The sequence below is a fragment of the Lissotriton vulgaris genome, chromosome 6 (genome assembly GCF_964263255.1).
Source record: "Lissotriton vulgaris chromosome 6, aLisVul1.2, whole genome shotgun sequence".
NCBI lineage: Eukaryota > Metazoa > Chordata > Amphibia > Caudata > Salamandridae > Lissotriton > Lissotriton vulgaris.
The window spans coordinates 145,875,461-145,901,911 of NC_141694.1; the positions used below are offsets into that span (position 1 = coordinate 145,875,461).

The 26,451-nt window shown below is 44.9% G+C and overlaps 1 protein-coding gene across 1 annotated transcript in view; it reads left to right on the forward strand.

Moving 5' to 3' along the window:
• MTMR9 (myotubularin related protein 9) overlaps positions 1–26,451 on the forward strand; it is a 366,570-nt gene that overhangs the window by 93,100 nt on the left and 247,019 nt on the right. The window contains exon 3 of the mRNA XM_086926182.1: positions 10,425–10,550. Within this exon, the coding sequence (XP_086782308.1) occupies positions 10,425–10,550 (126 nt within the window). The remainder of the gene's footprint in view (positions 1–10,424; positions 10,551–26,451) is intronic.

Sequence of the window (26,451 nt, forward strand, 5' to 3'; positions counted from 1 at the left end):
AAGGCGGCTGAGAGGTCGAGAAGAATGAGAGCTACTGTTTCTCCGTTGTCCAGTAGTGTTCGGATGTCGTCTGTTGCTGCAATGAGGGCGGTTTCGGTGCTGTGTTTGGCCCGAAATCCGGACTGAGAGGGGTCGAGGGAGTTGTTGGATTCAAGGAAGGCAGCGAGCTGGCTGTTGACGGCTTTCTCAATGACTTTGGCCGGGAATGGGAGGAGGGAAATGGGACGGTAGTTTTTAAGTTCAGAAGGGTCTGCTGTGGGTTTCTTCAAAAGGGCGCTGAGTTCGGCATGTTTCCAGCTTTCTGGGAAGGTGGCAGAGTTGAACGAGCAGTTGATGACATCACGGAGATGGGGTGCGATGATGGAGTCGGCTTTGTTAAAGATGTGGTGGGGGCAGGGGTCGGTTGGTGAGCCAGAGTGGATTGAGTTCATTAGGCGGATGGTGTCTTCAGTGGAGATTGGGTTCCAGGCGCTAAGGATGTTAGTTGGTGGAGTAGGATCTGAGGGGGTTGGGGAGTGTTGGTCGCTGGGAGTTTTCTCAAAGCTGTTGTGGATGTCGGCAATTTTGTTGTAGAAGAAGGAGGATAACGCATCGCAGAGGTCTTGGGAGGGAGTAGTGATGTTAGATGCTGCGGTGGGGTTGGTGAATTCTTTGACGATGTTGAAAAGTTCCTTGCTATTGTGAGTGTTGTTGTCGAGACGATCCTTGAATGCTGATTTCTTGGCGGATCGGATCAGTTGGTGGTGTTTGCGGGTGGCTGCCTTGAGGGAGGCCATGTTGTCGGTGGTTGGGTTTTTTCTCCATGTTTTCTCCAGTGTGCGGCATAGCTTCTTGGATTTTTTTAGTTCATCATTGAACCAGGGAGCCTTTTTGCTGGATGATTTGAACTGGTGCTTTTTCAGGGGTGCTAATTCGTCAGCACTGTGGGTGATCCATTGCTTGAGATTGATGGCCGCTTGGTTAGGGTCCAATGAGAGGGTGGGAGGGTTTTGGTTAAGTGAAGTGAGGAGTTGGTCGGAGGGGATTTTATTCCAGTTTCTTCGAGGAATAGGTTGTGGGCGGATGTGGGTCAGGGTGGTTTTGTAGCTGAAGTGCACACAGCTGTGGTCCGTCCAGTGGTGAGCTGTTGTGAGGTCGAAGGAGATGTGCTTGCTGGAGGTGAAGATAGGGTCGAGCGTGTGTCCGGCTATATGATGCATCCTCGATGGATATGGACAGATATTTGGTTATGAATGTAACCTTTTACACACAAGTGTGTGCCCTTGGAGATTGGGAGAAAGCCATGCCCAAGAGACCTGTTGAAAAATGGGCAGATTTATATTTTGGCGAGGAAAGCCTTGACTTGGCTTGACCTTCACATGGTGCTGGGTATGGTTTTCATTCTGAAATCTTTGTCTGCCAGTAGGACTCCCTTGGGCTCTAAGGACAGATTGAGAAGCTCCGGTGAGAGAATGGAGCCTTGATGGGCAGTACACATTACTGTGATGAGATCTGACCAGGAGGAGCACATCTAGGCCAGCCAGGTTCTGTTCTTTAAGTAGACCTTTAACGTCTTTAGGACAATATTATAGATGGCATCTCGGAGCACCAGGATGTCAAGCAGGGTATGTTGGTTAATTTCATAGAATGTTGCAGAGCGGTAGAACATGAAAATAAGACACAAGTCCTCATCTGTGATTATCACAGTATAGTCAACTACCTGGATGGTTGCTGTCTCCTTGCTACAGTGGGCTTGAAGCCAGACGAGTACTCCTGCAAGAGGATTGAGCATTAATTATATAATGGAACTAGTTCAGTACTGTTTTGCAATCAGGTTTCACAGGAATGATGGATCAACAAGAGAAAGGTAATTGCAGGTTGCTTGTTGGATTTTTTTGACAATGGGCGGGGATGTGTCCGGTCTTGAGGGTATCTAGGAAGGAAGGTACACAGATGCAGCATACACTGATGATATTCAGTAGCAGTCTTCTAGTCTTTCTGGAGATTTCCTTAATAATGGATAGTAGAAGGTGTATTCATATGCAGTGGCTGTGAAGGATCACAGTTATTTCACCTAGTCTTGTGTGGAGAGGTGTTGATCGTAGACCATTTGGGTGTGTTGGAGGGGTGATGGTCAGGGTGTTATAATGGGCAGGTGTGTTACACATTTGATGTTGGATCTTGTGTCTGTTGTCAGTCAGGAAGTTGATGATGGCCGTGCCTTTTTTTCCGACTCCGTAGAAGGAGCTGGTGAAGTAGAATTGGCATATTGATTTTATGAAGAGCATTTTGCCATTGCTGATGATATTCTAGTAGATGAGGTGACATAGTGGGCAAAATAGTGCTGCGTTGTTGCCCGGGCAAACACCAGTCTCTAAGCTTCCGAAGTCTGCCCATCATATTTTTCATTTTATTCAGTGCTGTGCCCTAAGTGCGATGGGATTGCCCAAACATGGGTTCTGTGCTCACTGTGCCACTGTAACTAAGCAGCACCCTACATACGGGCCCATATAGGCAAAAAGTGATCTTGGGGTGCCTGAGTTCCATTTCAGAGGGACCCCGACTTAACAGTTACGGTTGGACTGTTCCAACTGGAGCGGGAGGAAGACTGAATTGCATATATGCCATATCCCTGTCCGCTGTGGCATGGTGGGCCAAAAAACAATCCACTGGAATGCAGATCCAGTAATTACGAGCGACTCGGATTCATTCAAGCATTCTCCCATCACTTTTTTTTTTGTGATCCCACTTTCTTGTAATGAACGGCCTTAGCCCTTGTGAGGAGCTAATTAACTTTGGTACAGTTATTTCAGAGCTGGAAGATCATTTACATCTGTGTGTGCTTCCTCATTGATTTTTGTATCTGTTAGCATTGTTGAGTTCCTAGTTGCATCATGCTGCGGATGGTTTTGCTTTTAAAATGCACAGCTGCTGGGTGTCTGCTGACATCCGTAAGGAAAGTTTCCATGTTGCTGCTGACACCGAATATTGCTGCTTGGTTTTCTGTTTTTAGTTTAGGGCATTTTGTGGGGTTTGGGAAGTGTTTTATTGACCTGCTGTTTGTCTTAATTACACGTTCTTGTCCTCCGTGTTGGTTTGTCATAGATCAGTCTGATGGCATTATTGGACCAATGGGAATGCACCGGGGGAGAGAGGGGAGGATCATGGGTGATTATTATCCCCTAAGCACAGACCGGGTCCTGGATGTGTCCTTTGTTGTGGATAGGTTGTGTGAGAACAGCTGTAGTGAGAAGGTCCAGGAAGGTTTCCTTTAGTGTCACGCAAGGGATTGAAGTCTTCAGGGATTATGGCATATGTGAGTGGACTGAAGCTGCTGTAATAAGACCTACATCTGGTTGTGGAATGGAGGGCTTTGTCCGGGTTGTCAGATGAATTAAACTTGACACTCTGAGGTTCGGTCAGGAGAAAATGCCTTGCAGGAGCTTGGTGGTTTTGTGTGTCCGATATTGCTGGAATAGGCAGAACTAGAATATTTTGTGCATGACAGCCAAGTCCACTACAGGTACTTTCAAAGTGGGCACCAGGTTGTAGTTGACTGTTGCAATGTACCAGGTTTCTATACTGATTTTATTGTACAGATTAACATTGATGACATCTGCTATATCTGTCCATGTGGGATAGTAGATCAGCCTACAATTATGTGTTTGTTGTGTTTAGTGTGGAAGGTGATACTGAGTTTTTTTTATAGATTACTTGGGAGTCTGGTGTGAAGGTGCCTGATGAGTGCGTGTGTGAGTGCGCATACATGTATGTATGTATATGTGTGAGTGAGAGAGATGTGTGAGATGCCTCATGTTCCTATGTAGAGGATGCACTACAGGTGTGCTGTACTGTATGAGAAGCAGGAGTCCAAGCGCTACGCCAAGACCCTGCCACTAGGATCTGAGCTCCCTGAGGATGATAGGCTGTAGGTACTGATCACTGAATGCAGAAGTCACATACCCCTGTTCGCAGAATGTCCTGGTGTGCAGGGAACAGTTCAAGTCAGATTTGTGACAAGGGCTGTGTATGCCGGGTGGGTTATGTGAATTACTGTCAAGACGAGTACTTCACATTCTGGGTCAATGTGAATAATGTCCACAGATATCACCTGTGGGAGACCTCTGCTGTTTGAGCTGCATCCCTGTCCCATCTGTTACCCTAAGGATAGTTCTCTTGTCTAAACATTAGCGGTACATCTAATTTAATGGGTGCAGGCCTGATTCATCTATTCATCCTTGTTGCAGTAGGCATGCACCTGTCGCATGCCTGCCACAAACCATAGGCAGATCCACTGGCTGAGACATGAGCTTATTGGATAACTGTAACTTTGGGCTCTCAAAAGTGTAATCCTGTGTTATCACAGCAATGCAAGATATAGCTCTGATGTGAGAGGTGTATACCTGGACCATGTTTGTAAATTGTTACTGCTGCCTCGGGTATCTGCCTACAATGTCTGTAACCCAAGGGACAGCTATCCTGTCTGATGTACTGCCTCTATGAAATGTAGGAATATGTTGAAATAAATGAATGAGTGAATGAAAGAATACGATGGTGATTTGTAATCTGTGACTGCCCTGGAACAGTGCCAATATTAGGAAGATAAGGAACTCTTAAGTAGAGAAGAAATACATTTTCTTAAGATTCTGGGAGCAGAAGTGATTTTCAATACATCACATTGATAGGGGAGCATACTCCATTCTTTGGCTGTGAGCATGGCATAAAGCACGGCCTCCTGCCTGTGATCATTGGACTCTGGATAGCCAGCAGAAGAGCAATCGATGAATGAAGGGAGCAGGCAGGAGATAGGTTTAAAGGTGGATCACAAAGTAGCTATTGAAACTGCCTGGGATCTTCAGTTAAAAATAGGAAAACCAGTTTACCGCATTGCCTGCAATGCCAACTGCTTCCAGTAGAATTGGACGAAAGGCCGTATCGAACTCAAAGTAGCAGTCAATGAGAATCAAAACAACATATCTGCTTGTGTCAAGGATCATGCGACTATTACTGTAACTGAAGAGGTAGAAAGAAGGGCTAATAGGTATGTACAGCATTTCTGCAGTATGTGATATAGCTCTTGTGTTTGTAGCCAATCTCTAACATTTATAAAAACGTTTCTGTCTTGGGACAGAACACCTGGGCTACTCTGATTCCACTACCAGAGTAATTGTTTGGAAATCATGAAGCATTCCTACTCGCTTGATTCTGACCACGTATTCCAAAGACAGTGTGTTCCCTTGTGAGCTCAGATGCCTACTTTCCTCCTATCCTGTCCCTCTCAGACCTACTGCCAAGTCCAAAGATCCTGCCTTTTTCGGCCTTGCGCTACCAGCACATCTGTAACCCATCCACTTGGAGCTGTCATCCTATTTTAGCTCTCTCCTACCAGACAGCTTTTAGCTGTCTCTCATTGTGAGGATCATGTCTTCCAGGCAGAGACCCCTTTTTAGGTCTCGCGTAACCGCGCGTAAGCGCTGTCTCGCAGAGACCTATAGTCAGCGACACAGCTTTCCAGGGGACAGGAGCTGGCCCCGCGTATTTCCCCTGCCAGAAGGCGATTTGTGCGGGCCACGCGCATGAGAACGCGCTCGCTGTGGCCAGCTCCTGTCTCCTGGAAAGCCGTAACACACAGCCACACCTCCCCCTGCACGCATGCTCACACACAGAGACACACACACACACGAGCGCACCTACACACACACACACGCACGCACGCACACACACATACAGAGACCACCCCCCGCCGCACACACACACGCGCGACAAAAACATAATGGAACACTGCACCCCTTTGTGCCCTCGGTTGGCGTTAAGTATAGTTTCTGCAAGTTTTGCTCAAGTTATTTTCTACTGATTTCTGTGTAATGCCTATTCGTTTTTGTATTGTTTTTTTTCTCGAAATGGCGATAAAAAATTAGGGGGGAAAAACGACTATTAACTGGATTGTGTAACAACGAACAGAAAGATCGAGATGATTCTTCGTGCTCAGTTGCGAAGTCTCCCAAATTGGCAATTACAAAGAAGCAAAAATTAGTCCGGTGGTGCTGAAAGGTAGCAGAGGGAGCTTTTCTGCGTTGTGCCGAACATCAGGTGCTCACTGTTAGCTTTGCTGCGAAACCAGAGCAGTCCGCCCATCCATCGTAAGCGGGGACGTGTTTTTTTGGGTAGGCTAATTTATATTCAAAATGTGTGCTAATTCATACAGACATACCAATTGTGTTAATTGTACTATAGCATTTATGTAGCGCTGCATATCTACAATAGCAGTGTGAAGCTCTTTGATCTGCATGGAGTTCCTGGCGCCCTTACGTAGTGCATGGTTGGGAAGGATGCTGGTTATGGATAGACCCATATGCAGGGCCACAGAAATTATGCGACGTTGCCGCTTCGGTGTTTCACACATAAATGTGGATTTGTTTCACATATAAATACGTCCGTACTGTGTTGACGTATAAAAATAAAAAAAATAAGGAAGTAATACTATCAGAAACTGCGCAGTGTTATGACTCATAATTTGCCTTTGTTGCGGCTTAATTTAGTCCACCCTGCCGCATAATTCCAGAGGCCCTACCAATATGGGAAGTGTTGGGCTTTGTACATGAGATTTATAGATGTGATTTAAATATGTTGTTGCGGCAGCGATACAAACGCGAGGCATTGAGGAATCGCGTGAGATACATACCATCGCAATTATGGATACCTTCGCTTTTATTTAGCATATAGTTATGGGTATGCGCATTGGAAGGGCCAGATTTAAAGTGCTATTCAGAATCCAAGATGGATAAATAATTTTTTTTTTGCTGGAAATGGGCTCAGTATCTGTTCCCAATTGTGAGATTTATTGAAGGAGGGTTGAGGTCAAGGGAGAGCCAGCCTGAAACAGAGAGCCCAGGTTTGGTGGCAGGCAAAGAGTTGTGATGAAGAATAGGGAGCCTGTGTTGTGAATAGCAGGGTGTGCTATGCACATTGCTTTGAATGAGTAATTTGTCCAGCCGCTGGAAGGCACTGCAGAGACTTTAGGAGCAGGTGATATATGACAACTAATATTAATGTTAAGTAGTTTTTTTTGCAGCTGCATTCTGAATTCTAATTTCCGAGTCACATTGAGAGGGGCTCCAAAGCTTAGCATTGAACAAGTGATTTTTTTAAATATATTAATTAGATGGGCCAAATAAGATTCAGCAAGCATTTTCACTCGCTGATCAGAATAATTATACAGGCCATTCCCCAGATTCAACTGTAGAAATTCTGGCATAAAGGGCCGTGTGGAGGGGTGTGGGGCCCTTATAGGATTACTGAAAAATCAATGAAAGATTCACTTGTAAGAAAAAAAAGTAACAAATTAAAAAGTACGTTGTAAGCGCCTTTCCGCGGTTGTAAAGAAAAATGTATTCCTTTATGTGTTATCGTTCAGTTGGGGAGAAAAAAACATTCAGCTCATTAAATCCACATAATGTTGATACTTCATCAAATGTACCAACATTATGTGCTTTTAATGAGCTGATTTCATGTTGCAATGTTTGTATGATATGAAAAACTACATTTAATATAATGCATCAGCAAGGCATGGGCTGCAATGGTATAAAGGTAAAAACAAATGTAGGACCACCAGCCATGATCAAAACTGAATAGTCAAAACGCATTTGCTTGGTATCCATGTGAACAGTGAAAAAAAGACTGTTATAAAACCACTTTGAAGTGCCTCTTTTCCTTGTTAAAACAAGCATTTGCAATGCAATAGGTCTTACATTTACACAAGTTTAAGCTATTGGCATTGTAAATGACAATGCCTTTTATTGATGCTTTAAAAACTAAAATAAAAGGCATTGTTATTTGCAATGTCAATAGCTCAAACTTGCATAAATGCGAGACCTATTGCATTGCAAATGCTTGTTCATTTCTATCTGAAGACATGTTATTGAAGATGTAACTAGTGATGAATTGCTATCTCATCAAATGCACGTTTTTGACATGCTTTTAGTCTGTAAATGTATAATGAATGTCTGATAAGCAAGATCAATCAAAAAGACATTCAGTATTAATTTAGTAACTATTTAGCTTAGAAATTATTCCAATCATAAATCTTAGGACAGTTTCCTTCCATAATTCTATTATTTTAATCACTTACTTTTATGCTTCTTTCTTTTTAGTTTTAGGTTCTGAAACACATACAGGACAGGTTACATTTTAACTATAATTTTCATTTTAGTTAGCCTGTCCAGCTTGTTTACCTTTGGCCTCGAATCCATCCTTGGTAATAGAGACTGCCATTTTTCCTCAATTTAGGCAGATCAACAGGTCTGCCTTTGACACAGATGTCGTTTGAGCCTATCTTTCCAAAACTGTTAAAGTGTCAAGTCATTCGGATATAGACAACAAAACCCCCAGTGCGACACCAGTCTGGGGCAGGTGCCTTTTTCAAGGTTATCCAATATTTATCGCCAAAATAGTGCAGTCTGAATGGACGTCCTCTCGCTTTGTGTCCATATGGAAACGTCTGAGACGCACTCCTTCACGCACATAATCCATTAAACATTCCTCAATTTATGTCAGGAATTCCAATCTCTGATAAGATTAAGTACATAAGGACTGTCACCTGACCACTTAGTTAGGAGAGAAACTTCACGCATGTCGCAAACGCAAATCCAGATCAGCATGGCACCAGATTCCACCCCTACCGAAGAAGCCACAAATAAAACTCCCCGAGGCTCTGCAAAGAATTCCATTCTGCCTTCACGAACTGGTGCCAGTGTTGTGTTCTCTCATAGGCGCAGTCTCATAGCTCTTGGCCTTGTGCTCGAATAGCTGACAAGCTATTCCAAACAGGCAACAAATCCTGTTGTCTAAGTATGTGCACCACCTCCAAATCTCAGGCTTATTATTTATTCATCTGCTAGAACTAGCATAACGCTTGGAGATAGCACAGTGAGGGTGTAAAAGCTATAAATTGTGATGATCCGTTTTTCCCCGTTTTTCACTGTTATTGAAAAGATAGCTGCTTTTTATATTCTTCTGTGATGTTAACAATATTATGTGCACCAGACCCCGGCATAAAAATACATATGTTGGAATACGTATTCTGTTTCTAGTGATCTTGAATGTGTAAATAATTAACGATTGTTTAGATTACTACTGCTCCCTGTTAGTGACCAAAAAAGCATTGACACCTCCTCTTTTACATATTGGGTGGGGTTCTGCGGGGCTACAATTACTTGTCTTTCACATTCAGCGCTGGTGCATTGGACTAAGTTCACTCCTGTCATCCATGGATGTGAAAACCTTGTAGAGCTGGGCCAGAGACTCCGTTTATTTACGCAACACTCTGGACAAATGTCTCTTGAGGACCTTCCCAAAAATGTACAGAGGGCTTGTAGCCCATCCATTGCTTTCCATTGGTTGGATGTAAAACACTCTTACTTGCTTGCATCATATTCAATGGCTTGCCTTCCTATTCTTGTATTTCTCTCTCCCCTCAAGCGTAGCCTCTTCAGCATCCATTATTTGACTGACTTGAATCCTTTAACTGTCCACATTTAGGGAACTGCTTTTTTCTCTTTTTAAGTGCTCCTTGAGGGTACATGTGTTTTCCAGCTCTCTCCCTCATGTTTTTCGCATCCAAATACCCACTCCTGTGTGCATTCCGTGTTGATTTTTCCCTCTGGTGCTGCTAGTCTTCTTAAAACCAGGTTCCTCGTCCTCAAATTGTTCCGCCCCTCAGATGCTGATGTTCCCATTAATAGAGCCCCTCCCCCCCCCCCCCCCCCCCCCCCAGCCCAGCTTTTTTTTTTTTTTGTTCCTTCCTACTCCATTGCTTTCCCCCTGCCCTGCCCACTCTACTCCCACCCACTCCTCACAATGATTAATTTGTTATTTATTTATGTTTTTGGTGGTCCCTTCAGCTCCGTTTGTTGCCAGGCTTCTGAATTGTCAAATCGCATTGGCAAAGCCACTTGGTCACAACAACAATACCTATTTGCTTTGCCAGTGCTTGATCTTGTTCTGTGCATATCTTTAACCTTGACACACAGGGATGAAGACCTTCAATCCATGGCGCCCATACTTGTTGAAACTCTAGCACCTCTACAGGGAGCAGGTAGCTACTGCCACTGTGGCTTACAGTGCTACCTCCTCCTGTGCGTTGCACCCTCTGCACTTTTCCAGCCCTTTGGACCTCATACCTCTATCAATGTCAATAAAGTGCTGTACAGTGCTCCTCTCTCCAACAAAGAGTACACACACACACACAAACCCAGTCCCGATTCAGCTAATTTGTTCCCCTTAATTCTTTAGTTGAATTTACTATGTCCACTCTATAATATCAATTTTTTTCTCAAACCTAGTTTACATTGCTACGTACACCATGGGGTGACAAGAACCTTTGGCATTGTTAAAGCTTGTTTGGCCTTGGAATTGTGTTACTAACCTTTTGTATTTTCACGCGGCAGGCATTATCTACTCTGGACTCCATCACCTTGATGTACCCCTACTTTTACCGGCCCGAATTCGAAGTCGTTGAGGACGGTTGGCACTCCTTTCTTCCTGAGAAAGAGTTTGAGCAGCTCAGTTCAGTGGTAAGTGCAAACTATAGGCTCACTTATGTCGAAGAAAAAATGCAAACTTTACCCATCCCCAATCGTGAATGTAGTTGTTTCTGTGATTGCTGCCAAGGAACGGACCATCCATTTTGCCTGAAAATGATTTCTTTGAAATGAAGCATAGTAGTTGTGTGACACTGCTTTACCAAAACATAAACCTATATAGACGTTTTAGTGAGGTCTCTGCCTACCTCATGAAATTTGAGAATGCCTATAATGTGTTGTGATTGCACTGCAGTTTTATGGGGAAGGATGCAGTTAGGATATTTTTCATTTCCATACAGAACTTTGTCTAAAAGCATATGCTAACAAAGAATGCCCTACCATTCTATAACCCTATACATTCCGCAACCCACCTTTGTCATGCTAAAACACAATCCAGAACTGAATTTTCAACTATCCTCCAAATCCCTTGTTTTTTCAAGAAAGACACACACACAATAGGAAATCGGTTTGGAAAACTGCAAGCCAGTAGGTTATTTTACGGTAAATATAATGTTTTTCTGGTCCTACGAATGATGAGTAAAAAAGAGGGATATATCCTGAGCAAAATTTGTCCACAGCAATTATATACAGTTCATAATAAACGCTGCCACATATGTTCTTCATTATCTTCTTTATTTCTTTACAGTGCTTCGACAGAGTCCTAGCCAACACATGTTTAGTCTTTTTGTGGCGTAAGCCTCAGACTTCATCAGGGCAAGTATCATATAAAGATCCAAAATATATATATTAGTCTCAAACGATATATCAATAATATCCATAAAATTCTGTCGGCCAATAGTACGCGGGAGTACCCTCCGAGCTGATTTCTTTGCACTTGAGGTGGCCAGGGGTATACATGAATATCAGGAGACTGTGGATTCCCTTTACTACTGTCTCGGTTATCAGGATTCTATTAGTACTATTGGCCGACGGAATTTTATGGATATTATTGATATATCGTTTGAGACTGAACTACATATTTCGTATCTTTATGTGATAATTGCCCTGATGAAGTCTGTGGGTTACACCACCAAAAGATGAAACTCGTGTTGGCTAGGACTCTGTTGAAGCACTGTAAAGAAAAAAAGAAGATAAAGAAGAACATTTGTGGCAACGTTTATTATGAACTGTATATAATTGCTGTGGACAAATTTTGCTCAGGATATAGCCCTCTTTTTTTTCAATGATAGTGTAGACATTGTCTGCATCTCTGGTAATTGGTGGATGGCCATTACCTTATCCTTGGAGCAACCAGATATTTTGAATTCACTTTCTCATAACTCTGTGCCAACCATCCTTGCTCTATTGTACTATGAATTATAAGTTTCTTGTCCAGTTGAGGCTTGCAATTAGTGTAATCTGGGAAAAGTCCGTAAGAGTTAATTTCCTAGGAAATTAATGAAGACACTTGCGACATTAGCACAATCTAGAGTAACTGAAACAAACTATGTTCGTGTTTGCATCTGAAAATTGAGCCTAGACTAATTGAAATCTACAACTAACCGCATCAGTCCTACCTGTCCCTTGTCGCAGGAAAAACTTTACTTGTCATGTAGGTTTAAAAATGATCAGACCAGGCTTGAACTGCAGTCTCATGGAGTGTGGTTGTAGGAACGTTGAGTCCTGCAAACATTGAAACCCAACACGATCCTGCTACACATTAATAAAATCTGGAAAACATAGGTATCAAATGTAAGAGAGTGGGAATGTGAATGCAGTTGTACCAAAGAGTATGAATCAGATTTCGGTGGATGAACTGGTATTTTTTAAGTGCCGTCATAATGGATGTATGGCATCCAGCAAAGCATGTTCTGTTTTGGGACCATTTTGTCTTAAGTGCAAGAGTAGAGCCTCTTTGCAAGAATGTGCAAAAGCAGAGATATGATGGGGAGGTAAAAAACGAGTTTCTAGTACAAATATGGGAAGTTTGAATGGAACAGGAACCAGGGAAGGATGTGTTTAATATTTTGAGGTAGGACAAGTGAAAAAAGATGGCTCCTTTTGCGACATTCTAATTGGTAAAAGTGTCAGCAAATTCAGGAGCCCTTTGTACAGGCTTATGGACTAAATACTACACATATATGAAGAGGTCAAGCTGTTGCCTTCCGACATCAAATTAGTAGGGTATGGGAACAAATCGATTGAGGGGGTCGGGTATTTTGTGACCACGTTATAAATAAAGGGCATATGAATACAAGCAAATGCTTATGTATCTACGGGAAGAGTCATGATTACTTGGTTAGCCCCAGTAGAAAGAACTATTTACGAAACTGGATCCCGATCATCCTAAGTAGGCAATGGGATACAAAGAGGACTTGATGGTGGCAAAAATGAAAAGACGTTAATCTGATAAGTGGCAACAATTGTTTCTGAACGTAGTCACAGATTCACCAGAAATATTGAAATGATTTGTACATACTCATTCCTAAGAAAAATGCAACCCCGGTAGTACAAAAGTTGAGGAGTGTTCCATTGGCAGTAAAGAATGCTTTGAAGTGTGGGTTGGAATGATTGGTAAAAGAGGTTGGGTGTGATTGAGGAAATTGAATCCTCCGAGTGGTTGTCATCTCTGGTAGTGAAGGAAGGCAGATGGTGACTCAAAAGTGTATGTGGACCTGAGAGACCTGAATAAGGATTGACATCCACTACCCATATTTAACAAAATGTTGGCAATGTTAAAGGAAGACATATTTTACTACTCCCACCTTGTTCTCTGCCTGTCATCAGACTGAATTACATGAAAACTCCAAAGCTTTAATGTCATTTATCACTTGAGAGAGTGCATGCAGATATATCCTTACACCATCTGGGCTAGTGTCTGCATACTCAGTTTTTCAGAAGGCCATGCATCAACTATTTAAAAATGTACAAAATGTTTCATTCCCAAAATTAGATTTTAGTCCATGCGACATCTCCGGAAGAGCATTATAAGACGTTGTTCCAGGTTTTGAGTATTTTGAAAGATGATAGTCTGATAATTGCTACGAATAAATGCAATAATGCTAAGGATAAATGCAATATTGCCAAGGTTTAGAATGACTATTTAGGCCATTGGATAAGTCAAGATGGTATTTCAGCTAAGGAGAAGATTGTTACTGCTATATCCCATGCTCCCAGTCCTAAAGATAAATTAAACTGTCTGAGTACTATCCAAACTTTGTACCTAATTTCTCAACAAAAAAAGCAACTTCTGAGGCGATTGTTAAAGAAAAATTTGTATGGTTTGATGGTTGTGGAAGAGAATTTTTACACTTTAAAAAAACCTGATTGCCAGTGCACCTGCTCTTGTACCTCTGATATAACTTGAAATAATATTGTGGTAACTGGTACTAACAATATCTGTTTTGGGGCAGTTTTGCTCCAGTACCGGAATAGATTTTTGGAAACAGTTGCATTTGCTTCACGACCTCTTATAGACAGAAGTTATTCATTGAGAAGAAGGTACTGCCTTGCATGTGGGGTATAACTCATTTTCGAACATCTCTTTGGAGAGTGCATTCTATCAGGGGGTGTGGAAATTAAGAAAATATCTACTTGTCCATGGGGCAGGTTGCTTCATACATCTACTTGTCCTGTAACAAAATCCACTTGTCTCTTTTGTGCCATGTAATATGGCAGCAATCAAATTATGTAAGAGCTCTGATATAGCCTCTCTAATTATGCCACTGCTCATACCATAGTAGTGTTTGAATACTTGCCCCTATATTGCCACGTTTCTGCAGATCTAAATATTGAGGCTGATGGTCGGGAAGCAATAGCTCCAGGGTTAGAATGCCCTTGTGAGTCTTTACAAACCTACTAACTTGAATGTTTTAAGGGGTGTCAACAACTCTTCTCTAATCTTTTCCCATACTGAGAAACTTTGTGAATGTATTCCGGACAATGGCAGACGTAATCCTTCTTCCAGATGTGGGGAAAAAAGTGGTTGGAGGGAAAGTGAACTTGCAAACACTCTGCATGAGCAAATCTACACATGCATATTTGCTCAAGCTAAAATGCAGTTCACAAATATTTTCTTGGAGTATTATGTTCGAGGCATATGAGCTGCAGATTACACACTATACTTAGATGGCCACCTAGTGTTGGGCTCGGATGTTTGCAGTTTGTTTTGTTGTAGAAAAGTCTTTGGGAGTCACAGGATAGCTGACTCCTCCTTAGGATGATACTGCGCATGGGCATCGGCTCCATCCCCAGATTGTTTTTTTTCCGCCACCGGGCTCTGATGTGTTTCCAGGGCTCCGTGTTGGAACCGATTTCTTTCGGCGCGCAGTCCTCACCAAACTACAAAACTGAGTTTCGAATGCTTTGTCGACGCTACTCTTCAAACATCGACGATCTCGATTCCGGTCGTCGTCCTTCGGGCCTACCTAGGCCTCGACTCCAGCTCATGGAAAGGATGCCATTTAAGAAGTGTCCTCAATGTGGGTCAAAAGTACCCCACACCGACCTTCATGAGATGTGTAACCTCTGTCTCTCTCCGGAGCACGAGGCGAAAGACTGTTCAGCTTGTGCCTCTTTCTGCTCCAAAAAGACTATCTGGGACCGAAGAGCGAGGAGAACAATGGCTCAAAGATCTTCAGCACCGATTCCGGACGACATCTTAGAGGAGGGCGTCAACGTCCCAGAACAGCAAGACGTCGACAGCAGCGACGGCAGCAGAAGATTCCGAGATGGAGGACATCACTCCAGCGCAGCGGGTCGTAATAAGACCGTTGACCCCGACCCTTCCTAGACACACTCAAAGAAGGCCCCGGTCACACCCTCGCCCTCCAGCTCGGGTGCACACCGTCAAACTGCTTCTACTGCCCCACCTTCGGGCCCGGCTAAGAAGCTAACCAAGCCTTCACTCGACTCAAGCTCGAGTCAACCTTCATGTCCCGGCGCACACATACCGGCACCGAAAAAGACAACGGCCCGACATCCAAACAATCTGCACCGAAGCACACCACTACTCCTTCGGCACCGAAACCCAGGTCAGAACCAAGCAAAACCTCTTTGGATTCCAAAACACCACCGGAACCGAAAAAATTATCGGATCCGAAAAAAGCTTCGGAGCCGAAAATGACGGCTGCCTCCCCGGTGAAAGACATTGCCAAGAAGCCAAAACAAGCCATCTCGGTGCACAAGACTTCCTCCGCACCAAAACATCAATTCCCTGCAGTGGATTTACCCTATCCAGACACCGCTCAAAAGACTCTGGCCAAGGATCCAATCACTGGGCACCTAGTTTTGGCTCCAAAAAAGCGACCACTGGACACACCAGCTCCGCATTCAAAGAAGAAGAACATGGCTACCTCTCCCTTAAGACTGCCTTCCCCTTCTCTTTCACCTGTACCATCGCCACCACCTCTTATACCACAGCATTCCCCAGCACCCCCTATCACACCACACAGGGATGATAGCTCTGATGATATGGGGGGTAACACACCGGATCCAACCACGCCCACAGGATCACCAGACCCGTGGGACAATTATACCACCCCAGATGTCCCAAATGTCCCTCAGGATGATATATACCCCTCATGGCCTTCCCCAACAGAAGACACTATAGGGTTTAATGAATTAATTCACAGGGATGCACATTATCATGGAGTAGATATTTATACAGACCCTGTTGAGGAAGACTTCCTGATGGATGCATTCGACAATGCACAAAGGTCTTCATCCATTTTACACTTGCTTAAAGGAGTGATCAAGCATGCCCCTGACAGTCTTCAAAGACCGAGTCAGAGCTCGGTTCATTAACCCTCGGATAGAGAAAAAATATAAAGCTGCCCCCTCAGACCCAGCATATATTAAAGGCCCAGTGCCACTAGACTCACTTGTAGTTTCCAACGCACGCAAGAGAGCAAACTCACAAACATTGGGTGAGGCTGCACCACCAGCTAAGGAGTCTAAGCTACTTGACGCATCAGGCAAAAGAACAGCGTCTCAAGCAGCAAACATGTGGCGTATCGTCAATACACGGGCACTGCTAGCCAGATATGACCGGGCACATTACGATGAGCTAGTGTCATTAATGAGGCACATTCCTGACAAATACAAGGATAGAGCAAACAAGCTCATCCAAGAAGGGGAAAAACATCACAAACACCTCTATTTGGTGTGCCCCCGATGCAGCAGACGCAGTCTTTAGGGCAGTTAACACCAGCGTTTTGCTACGCAGACACGCCTGGCTACGTATATCAGGGTTCAAACCTGAGGTACAAAGCGCCATTCTTAACCAACCCTTTGACGAACAACACCTATTTGGATCCGAGGTAGATGTATCCCTAGAAAAATGAAAAAAGATACAGACACAGCCAAATCTATGGGAGCCCTGCAGTCGCAGGCTCCCAGACGTTCATTTCGTCGCTCATCCTATCGAGGTGCCACCAGGGGATATTCTTCAGACACAGCTTCTACCTCGTACAAAGCCCCTACACAGTCTACCTACAGTGAAGGCTACCAAAGGGGTGGGTGCAGGGGTAACAATAACAAAGGCAGAGGCAAAAATAACAACTCACGCTCTGCCTCTACCCCTGCCCAATGACTCCCTTCCCCACTCCATTCCACTCCTGTTGGGGGAAGACTTCAACAGTACCGGCCAGCCTGGGAAAACATCACATCAGACAGGTGGGTGCTCCAAATAATTCAATCAGGTTATTGTCTGGAACTAACATCTACCCCCACAAACATACCACCCAAGCAGCACCCAGTGTCACAGGAACATTGCTCAGACAGGAGGTAATATCCCTTGAGCAGAAAAATGTGATAGAAATAGTTCCAGAGCATCAGAAAAACAAAGGAGTATACTCCCTATATTTCCTAATACCAAAGAAGGACAGATCTCTAAGACCCATCCTAGACCTCAGACCTCTAAACATTTACATAGTCGGATAATTTTCATATGGTCACACTACAACAGGTCCTCCCAGATTTGTACTAGACCGACAACACTACCAGTTCAAAGTGCTCCCATTCGGAGTCACAACAGCGCCAAGGGTGTTTACCAAATGCCTAGCAGTAGTAGCAGCACACCTAAGAAGACAGCACATTCACGTCTTCCCATATCTGGACGACTGGCTCATAAAAGCCGGCTCATACAGACAGTGCGTGCAACACACTCACGCTACTATTCAACTGCTTCACAACTTAGGATTCACAGTAAATCACATCAAATCGCATCTGCAAACCTCGCACATACAACAGTATCTCGGCACTACAATAAACACCCAACTAACACCAGCTTATCCCTCTCCAGCCAGGATAACAAGTGTACAAACTCTCCTAACAAAATTCAAACCACAACACTCGCTACCAGCTCGAGTGTTCATGCAGCTCATAGGAATGATGGCATCTTGCATATTCGTAGTACCTCACGCGAGATTGCAAATGCGTCCACTTCAAGAGTGCCTAGCACGCCAATGGAACCAGGCTCAAGGTCAATTAACAGACCTAGTGTTGGTAGACGGTCGGACTCATCATTCTCTGCAATGGTGGAACACCAAAAACCTTTCCAAAGGGCGACCGTTTCTAGAACCAGTTCCTCAGATAGTCATGACCGCGGACGCATCGCTCTCCAGCTGCCTCACACCATGCAAGGCAGGTGGCACCGCAACAAACGTTACTCCAAATCAATCATTTGGAGTTGCTACCTGTGTTTCTAGCTCTAAAAGCATTTCAAACTCAAGTGTCAGGCAAAGCGGTCTTAGTCCGCACAGACAATATGACAGCTATGTACCACATAAACAAGCAAGGGGGGGCACACTCCCTGCAGCTCTCTGTTAGCACAGCAGATATGGAGATGGGCTATACCGCTAAAGATCTTCCTCTTAGCCCAATACGTCCCAGGAGTACAAAACACTTTCGCAGATCTGATAAGTCGGCAAACACAGCAGATCCACGAGTGGGAACTTCACCCGCAAGTTCTTCATCCGTTCTTCCAAATGTGGGGACAACCTCAGATAGACCTCTTTGCCACCCACGAAAACGCTAAATGCCCAAACTTTGCCGCCAGATACCCACACCCACACCCATTGTCCAATGGGCAATGTAATATGGATGAACTGGTCAAAACTATTTGCATACGCTTTTCCTCCTCTCCCACTACTTCCGTTAGTGGTGCTCAAACTACAACAACATTCCCTGACGCTCATTCTAGTCGCTCCAACTTGGGCCAGACAACCGTGGTACACCACGTTGTTGCAAATGTCTGTAGTACCACATCAAAAATTAAGCCTATCTCCACGCCTATTAACACAGAACCATGGAGAGATCATACCCATTGCTACTTACACTACTCCTGCGGCGGAAGCCGGGAGTTTAAAGCTCTTTGCACTATTTTTAAATCACTGTGTTGTTTTTAACCGAATTGTTAGTAGCCCCCACCAATTTCCCCTGAAACAGGCATTTATTTCATTTTCGCCACATTTTGTTATTATCTTGCTACCTCCCTGACCGCAATCAGCCGATTAGGCGCGGAGTTGCTCTTCGTGGACCGAGGCGGCCGGCAACACACTGCGGCCATATTGGGGAGGCAGGCAGGTTGCAGGCAGGTTGCCATACTAGGCTTGGGGACGAAGCTCTGCACACGCGCTGAAAGCGCATAAATTGAGTGTCCTAGAGGGCTCGGGTCAGACCCATTGCTACTTACACTACTCCGGAGGCGGAAGCCGGGAGTTTAACCCTTTAAGTGCTGCCGTCAGCCAACGGTCGTCACGAGCACTACCTTGCCAGTGCTGCGCACGACCGTTGGCCGACGGGTCAGCATTCGTTATTCGAACGTTCAGCACTGGGCGCAGAACGTTCGACGCTCGGAAGGTGTTAAAGCTCTTTGCACTATTTTTAAATCACTGTATTGTTTTTAACCGAATTGTTAGTAGCCCCCACCAATTTCCCCTGAAACAGGCATTTATTTTATTTGTGCCGCATTTTTTTATTATCTTGCTACCTCACTGACCGCAATCAGCCGATTAGGCGCTGAGTTGCTCTTCGTGGACCGAGGCGGCTGGCAACACACAGCAGCCATATTGGGGAGGCAGGCAGGTTGCTGCCAGGTTGCCATACTAGGCTTGGGGACGAAGATGTGCACACGCGCTGAAAGCGCATTCATTAAGACAGTCATCTCTCCGCGTAGCAGACGCGCTTAGCGGGCACGCCCCTCCCGCGCCAAAGGAGCGCCTAAGGAAAGCCCGTCTGTGCCCGTCCGTGTCATGACGGGACCAGGAGCGGGGAGGATGGGATCCAGTGTAGTAGGTAATCTGAAATACAGTGGGGAACAGCTTCGAATACTGAAGGGTGACCTTACTGCCCTTTGTCCCCATTCTATATCACCGGAGGAGGTAATGACTCCCTGCCATTACTGTAATTTTACGATGGGATTCATGATATCTGCGCCTCTACAAATGGAAAAGGTAAATCATACTCATTAGCGCTTTTGAACTGTCGCTCTCTTCCAAAACACGCGCACGAAATCCGCCTGTTGTTGGAGGAGCGAGACCCCTACATCCTCTTCCTAACGGAAACCTGGTTAACAGAGGCTCTGCCCCCCAGCTATGTGATTAGCAGGCTTGACCGTCAAACCGGACTGGGAGGAGGGGTCGCAATTGTTTATAGAAACTCATTCGGGTGCCGACTTTCTGAGAGCCCGGTCCCCGAATGCGAGAGCTTGGCATTCGCCATTTCTCTTTTGCCTACGTGCACCTTCTCTGAGATTTTGGTGTACAGGCCCCCCGGAGCTCATAATAATTTATGTAATTATCTTCATGACAAGATCCCCTATAGTACAAGCAGTACCCCCAATTTTTCCATTTCAGGTGATTTTAATATACATCTTGATGAACCAGAGACTCTTCCTGCGCAGGACCTCTTGGAAGGATTGGGGATGCTTCAACTCAAACAAATGGTACCTGGCCCCACTCAGCGGGACATTTGATCGACCACTTGTTTACTAACCTTGAGGATATTAGTTGGGATGAATCATTTTTTGTTCCGTGGTCAGACCATGCGTTGCTCGCATTCACCTGGACCCCGGCCGACCCTAACTACCCAGTCAAACTATCCAAGAAGCTGAGTAGAATTTGGTAGAGACTTTCCTTGGATGACTGGGTAGCCACCCTGAATAAATCTCCCCCTCTTATCGGTGATAATCCTGTTATAGCTGATGCTGCCTTCAACATGTGGCTAGAGCCCTCTTTAGATCTCATCCGTCCTAAAACAGAAGTTTGTCATCGCACTGGCCCTAATAAAATGCCCTGGTACTCCATTGAATTAAAAAGTATTAAACAAAGTTGCAAGCGGGCCGAGAGAAAATGGAGAAAAAAAAATTCCGCTGATAATAAAAATAAATATAGATTGGCACTTAGGACATACAAAAACCAATTAAAAATTGCACAATCTTCTTACTATCAAGTGAAAATTGCTTCCGCCGCCAACTCTCCTAGGGAAATTTTTAAAATCTTTAAATCCTTGGTCACTCCCCCCTGTTCTTCTAATGAAGCTTCTGACCCCCAGAAACGCTGCAATGATTTGGCCCATTTTTTTCCACTAAGGTGTCCAATATCTATTCAGCCTTCCTTCCCATTGATACTACCAATAACACCTCCCTTTTGACGATGCCTGCACCTCCTGTAGTTCTTGACTCCTTCCCTGTGCTTGATCTATCCACGGTAGAAAGACTCCTTGGGAATCTTAAATCCGGCTCCCCGTTAGACGCCGCCCCTCCATCGGTCCTTAAGCAGGTCTCAGCGACCGTTTCGCCAGTCATTAGGGATGTTATCAACTCTTCCCTGACGGCAGGTGTGGTTCCATCTCTGTGGAAGCAGGCCAGAGTCAAGGTGCTCTTAAAAAAAACCTAGTCTTGACCCAGAAGATTGGTCTAACTACCGACCCATTTCCCTGCTCCCTGGGCTTAGCAAAATGGCAGAGAATCATGTCAATTCTTCTTTATCGTCCTTCATTGAGAACGAGGAAGCCCTTCACTTCACCCAAACGGGATTTAGAGTTAAGCAAGGTACTGAGACCCCTCTGGTTGCTGTAGTAGAGGAAACCAGGAAAATTGTGGATGCAGGAGGCTGCGCTGCGGTGGTCCTGCTGGACCTCAGCGCAGCCTTCGACACGGTAAACCACCCACTCATGATTAATCGCTTGCGGGAGGTAGGAGTCACAGGGGTGGCCCTTAAATGGCTCCAGTCCTTTCTCCCTAAGAGAACCTTTTCTGTTTTTGAAGATGAATCCGCATCGAAACAACTTCCTCTGCATTACGGCGTTCCCCAGGGGTCCTCACTGAGCCCGACCATGTTTAATATCTACATGAGGCCACTGGCTGATGTGGTTCTTCCCTGGGGAATTCAGTTGATCACCTATGCCGATGATACGCAGCTGGTCGTCTCCCTTGCTCGGGTGGACGCTGTGGATCCTGGGATAAATAATCTCTCCCCCTGTCTGACTAAGGTCCTAGAATGGATGGAATCCTCCTTCCTAAAGCATAACGGCTCAAAAACTGAAATCATGTTGTTGGGATACAAGGCCCCCATCAATCTCGACCCTTGGTGGCCTAATTGCCTTGGGCCCCCCCACCCCGAAGAACCAAATCAAGAGCTTGGGGGTCTGCTTGACCCTACTCTGGGTTTCCAAGTTCAGGCTCGAAAGGTCGCCTTGACATGCTCAGGCTTTTAAGGAAGGTGCTGACCCTTCTTCCTTTTGAGGCCAGACGCCTTCTTGTCCAGTTTCTTATTCTCTCCCGACTGGACTATGCAAATGCGGTCTATCTGGGTGCACCTTTAGTCACTATTAAAATACTACAGTCTGTTCAGAACTGTGCAGCTCGTCTGCTCATGGATTTACCCAGACATAGCTCCGCGAAGGATGCCTTGCGATCTCTCCATTGGCTCCCGGTGCAGGAAAGCGTCCGGTTTAAAGCTATGTGTATGGTTCACAAGTCAATAACTAAAAATGTCCCGGTCATCCTGCACCCTTTGCTCTGTCACTATCAATCTCCTAGAGATCTAAGATCTAACCATCTCAATCTGCTGACAGTCCCTAGGGTCAAGCGGTCGCGCATGGGTGGCCGACGGTTCGCTTTTCATGCAGCTAAATTTTGGAACCAACTCCCCGAGATTTTTCGGGGTGAATCCAACCATCTGTCCTTTAGGAAATGGCTGAAGACCTTCTTGTTTTGCTGAGGGGTGGTGTCCTGTTCTGGGTCTAAAAGCGCTGGGATGCCTTCCGGTAGCCATGCGCTATATAAGTTTGTATTCATTCATTCATTCAGACACCCGGACCCAGCTCAGCTCAACCTAGCGAGCTGGCTCCTGAGGTCATAGTTTGGTTACCTCAACCTTCCTCCAGAATGCATGAACATCATTAAAGAAGCTAGACATCCCAGTACCAGAGCATGTTATGCTGCTAAATGGAAAAGCTTTGTCATATACTGCCAAAACAACCAAATAGATCCCTTAGACGTGTCTATTCAACACACCATAGGATATCTATTACACCTTCAAAAGTGTAACCTAGCCTATATGTCTATCAGGCTACACCTTTCTGCCATTGCAGCATACTTACAAAATAGACAACATCTATCTTTTTTTAGAGTACCAGCTAATAAAGCTTTCATGGAGAGACTCAAAAGAATAATTCCTCCCAGAACGCCACCAGCACCCGTGTGGAACCTGAACATTGTTCTTACAAGGTTAATGGGTCCTCCCTTTGAACCATTACATAAATGTGAATTGCAATTCCTAACTTGGAAAGTAGCTTTCCTGGTAGAAATTACTTCTCTTAGAAGGGTTAGTGAACTACAAGCACTTACCATTCAAAATGCATCATAACAAAGTGCTTCTTCGTACTAATCCTAAAGTCATTTCACCGTTCCATTTGAATCAATCTGTTGAGCTGCCCCTATTTTTCTCGCAGCCTCAAACAGTAGCAGAAAGAGCTTATACCTTAGACGTCAAAAGAGCACTGCTGTACTATATCAAAAGGAGACAATTGTTTCGTGAAACAAAACAACTTTTTGTGTCTTTCACCGCCTCATAAAGGCAACCCTATATCAAAATCAGGGATCACCGGATGGATTGTTAAATGCATACAAATTTGTTACCAAAAAGCAAAACGCACGTGTACCGACAGGATTTTCGGACCAGATGGGATCAGCTCCTGAGAGCCCCTCTAACCCAGCCGGAACGTAACCACCTCCCTCCTCAGGACCATCTATCCAGGCACCTGGGCACCTACCTGAGGATGGGGAACTCGCAATATACAAGCTCATATCATCTGAAACACCACTAAATCTATAGGGATACTAAGAATACTCACTGATTACTAAGGACATCCATGCCCTACACCACACTCATACCTCATAGTCTCGTGACCACATGGGTCCAGACTAATCTACCCTGGGGCAGTTCTGATTATCTACCATTACACACTGATCACTATCAGTGCTCACTCGACACGCAATCTGGCGTGCCTACACACTGGGCTGCAGCCCCAGTGCTCACTCTTTATCCGGTCCACAATCCGGCGGACCTAAGCACCAGTCTCCTACCTGGTGTTCTCATTAACGCCACTTTCCCTAGAGGCGATCTCATTACACACCGTGTCCCCCCGGTGCTCACTCAAGCCGCAATCTTGCGGGTATACACACTGACCACAATCAGTGCTCTCACTAACGCCACTTACCAATGACGACCACTTTCCTATGAATACCTTCAGCTCTCTGTCTCTCTATGTTGGGAAGTCTCTCTCTCTCTATTCACTAAGGGCTTGCTACTACAATATTAGGAGTTAGAACAGCTTTCCAAATTGAAGTATGTACCTTCTGCTCTTGGCATCAAATGTTCACTCTCTCCCTACTTGCTCAGTCACTCCTTACCTGATCGGGATTCGCATCCGTTCATGCAAACAATGTCTGACTAGAAGACCAGGTTACCCTGATTGAACAAGAATACAAGGCACATGTCGGTTCACTAAGAACTGGGGAAGTTTTATTTTAACAATGATAAAATACACATACATAAATCTGCGGGATCTCTATGACTAACAGGAACTTTAACACACCGCTGAAAGAAAAGGGTTAGACATACAGTACAAGGTTATCTGCGGGGTAACAGGAACTTTTAACACACCGCTGAAAGAAAAGGATTAGACATACAATAGCCTAGGGAATAAGGACAAGATTAAGGTGTAATTGTAAAGGGGACTAGTTTAGACTACCTCGCCTATTAGAAGGAAGATTTCTCTCTGACTCTGGTGGGATCAGGGCTCTCTCTGTCTCTCCTTCCGTCACCACAACACCACGCCTCTGGTTCAATTGCTCCAGCTGACAGCCTTAGCTCCTCCATCTGCTTTGATGCTCTCTGCACTGCTCTCTCTTCAGCTTCAGCAATCATCTGCCTTCTTTCTCCATTCCAGAACTGCACTGCATTCTGCAGCTCCAGCAGACATCCTGCTCTCTCTCCTCTGCAAGAATCAAACTGCACTGACTCCAAACTGAACTGACCCCAAACTGAACTGACCACTCCTCCTCTCCTGCAGCTCGTTAATATGGATTCCTCTCCCCTCATGGAAATTTCCAACAGAGGGCTGCCTCCCACCGAATTCCTGTGCCAGCTCCAGAGCTCTTTGCGCAACCGCAGTGGCCAGCTGCATGTTACGTCTGGGCCCAAGAGACAAACACATTCCTCGGATAAGAAGCAGTCCTGACTGGTTTTCCTCTAGCAGTCAACAGCCTTAACTATAAACTTTACCTTTACCCCTGAAGCCTCTCAGCTCCATCAAAATGGAGTCCCTCTAGTTCTGGGCCTGTACGCCTGAGAAGGATGAAATAACCCTTAGCTCTGTCAGAGTACCTACATAAACCATACCAATGTGTAATATAAAGTCAGGACCACAGGATCCAACCTCTACTATAAGCAATAATGACAGGCCAAAGCCAATAGGCAATAGATGGCCTCTTCTAGGTCTGGAAGAAAGGGCTAAAAAGGGCCAACACAAGCTAGGAATACGTATCCTAGATGTGAGCAAGATTAAAGTCTATATCCCTGCCAACTAGGGCCAAAAAGCCTGTCTATACATTCCACCCTTAGACTTTATCTCGCGAACATCTATAAACAACAACATCCTTATAAACAAACATCAACATAATCTATCAACAAACCAAAAACCAAAAAGACTCTCTAAAATGAATGACAACTTAAGGAAATTCCACCTGAAACTTAATGTAGGGAATACAAATCCAAAAACCAACTGAAAACAAATCAAAGCACCCTTGACTTGAATGCTAACATATCTAAGATTTGATCTGAGAATAACAGAAACTAACCAAAGCATTCCCAAACTAAATGTGCCTCAACTTCTAGTGATAACTGATGAAATCTAGTGGTATAGGAACTTATTTATTGAATGAAAACAGCAAGGGGCCTAAATGGGGCCTACCTACTTCGGACAACTTAAGAACTAAATGTGCTTCAACTTCTAGTGATAAAACAACAAAGGGCCTAAATGAGGCCTACCTACTATGGCCACTTGCCTGACTCCGTGTGAGGCGGCCGCTCCACCCTCCCTCCTGGATTCATAGCGCTGCTTGGGGTATCGTAGCGCTTCTCCCAAACCTCTGACATCATTGGTATTTGGCTATTTGGATCTGCACTCGCTTTGTTTGTGCAGCGCTCAGCATTGCTCTGCTCGTGGTGTGTTTTCCATACGAGCGGTGATTTAATCATAGTTTGGCCAGATTTGCTTATTGCATTTGACAAAGGTGTGCATTGCTCTCACTTGATTCGATCTGTTGCTGTGCCCGTGTCCCAGCGCCAGCTCGCACTTCCCGGTCCTGGTGTTTATCTCCCCTTCCATTTTGTTGTGCCTGCAGCCCGTCCCTCCCCCTACGCTCACGCCTCCCACCTCCCCC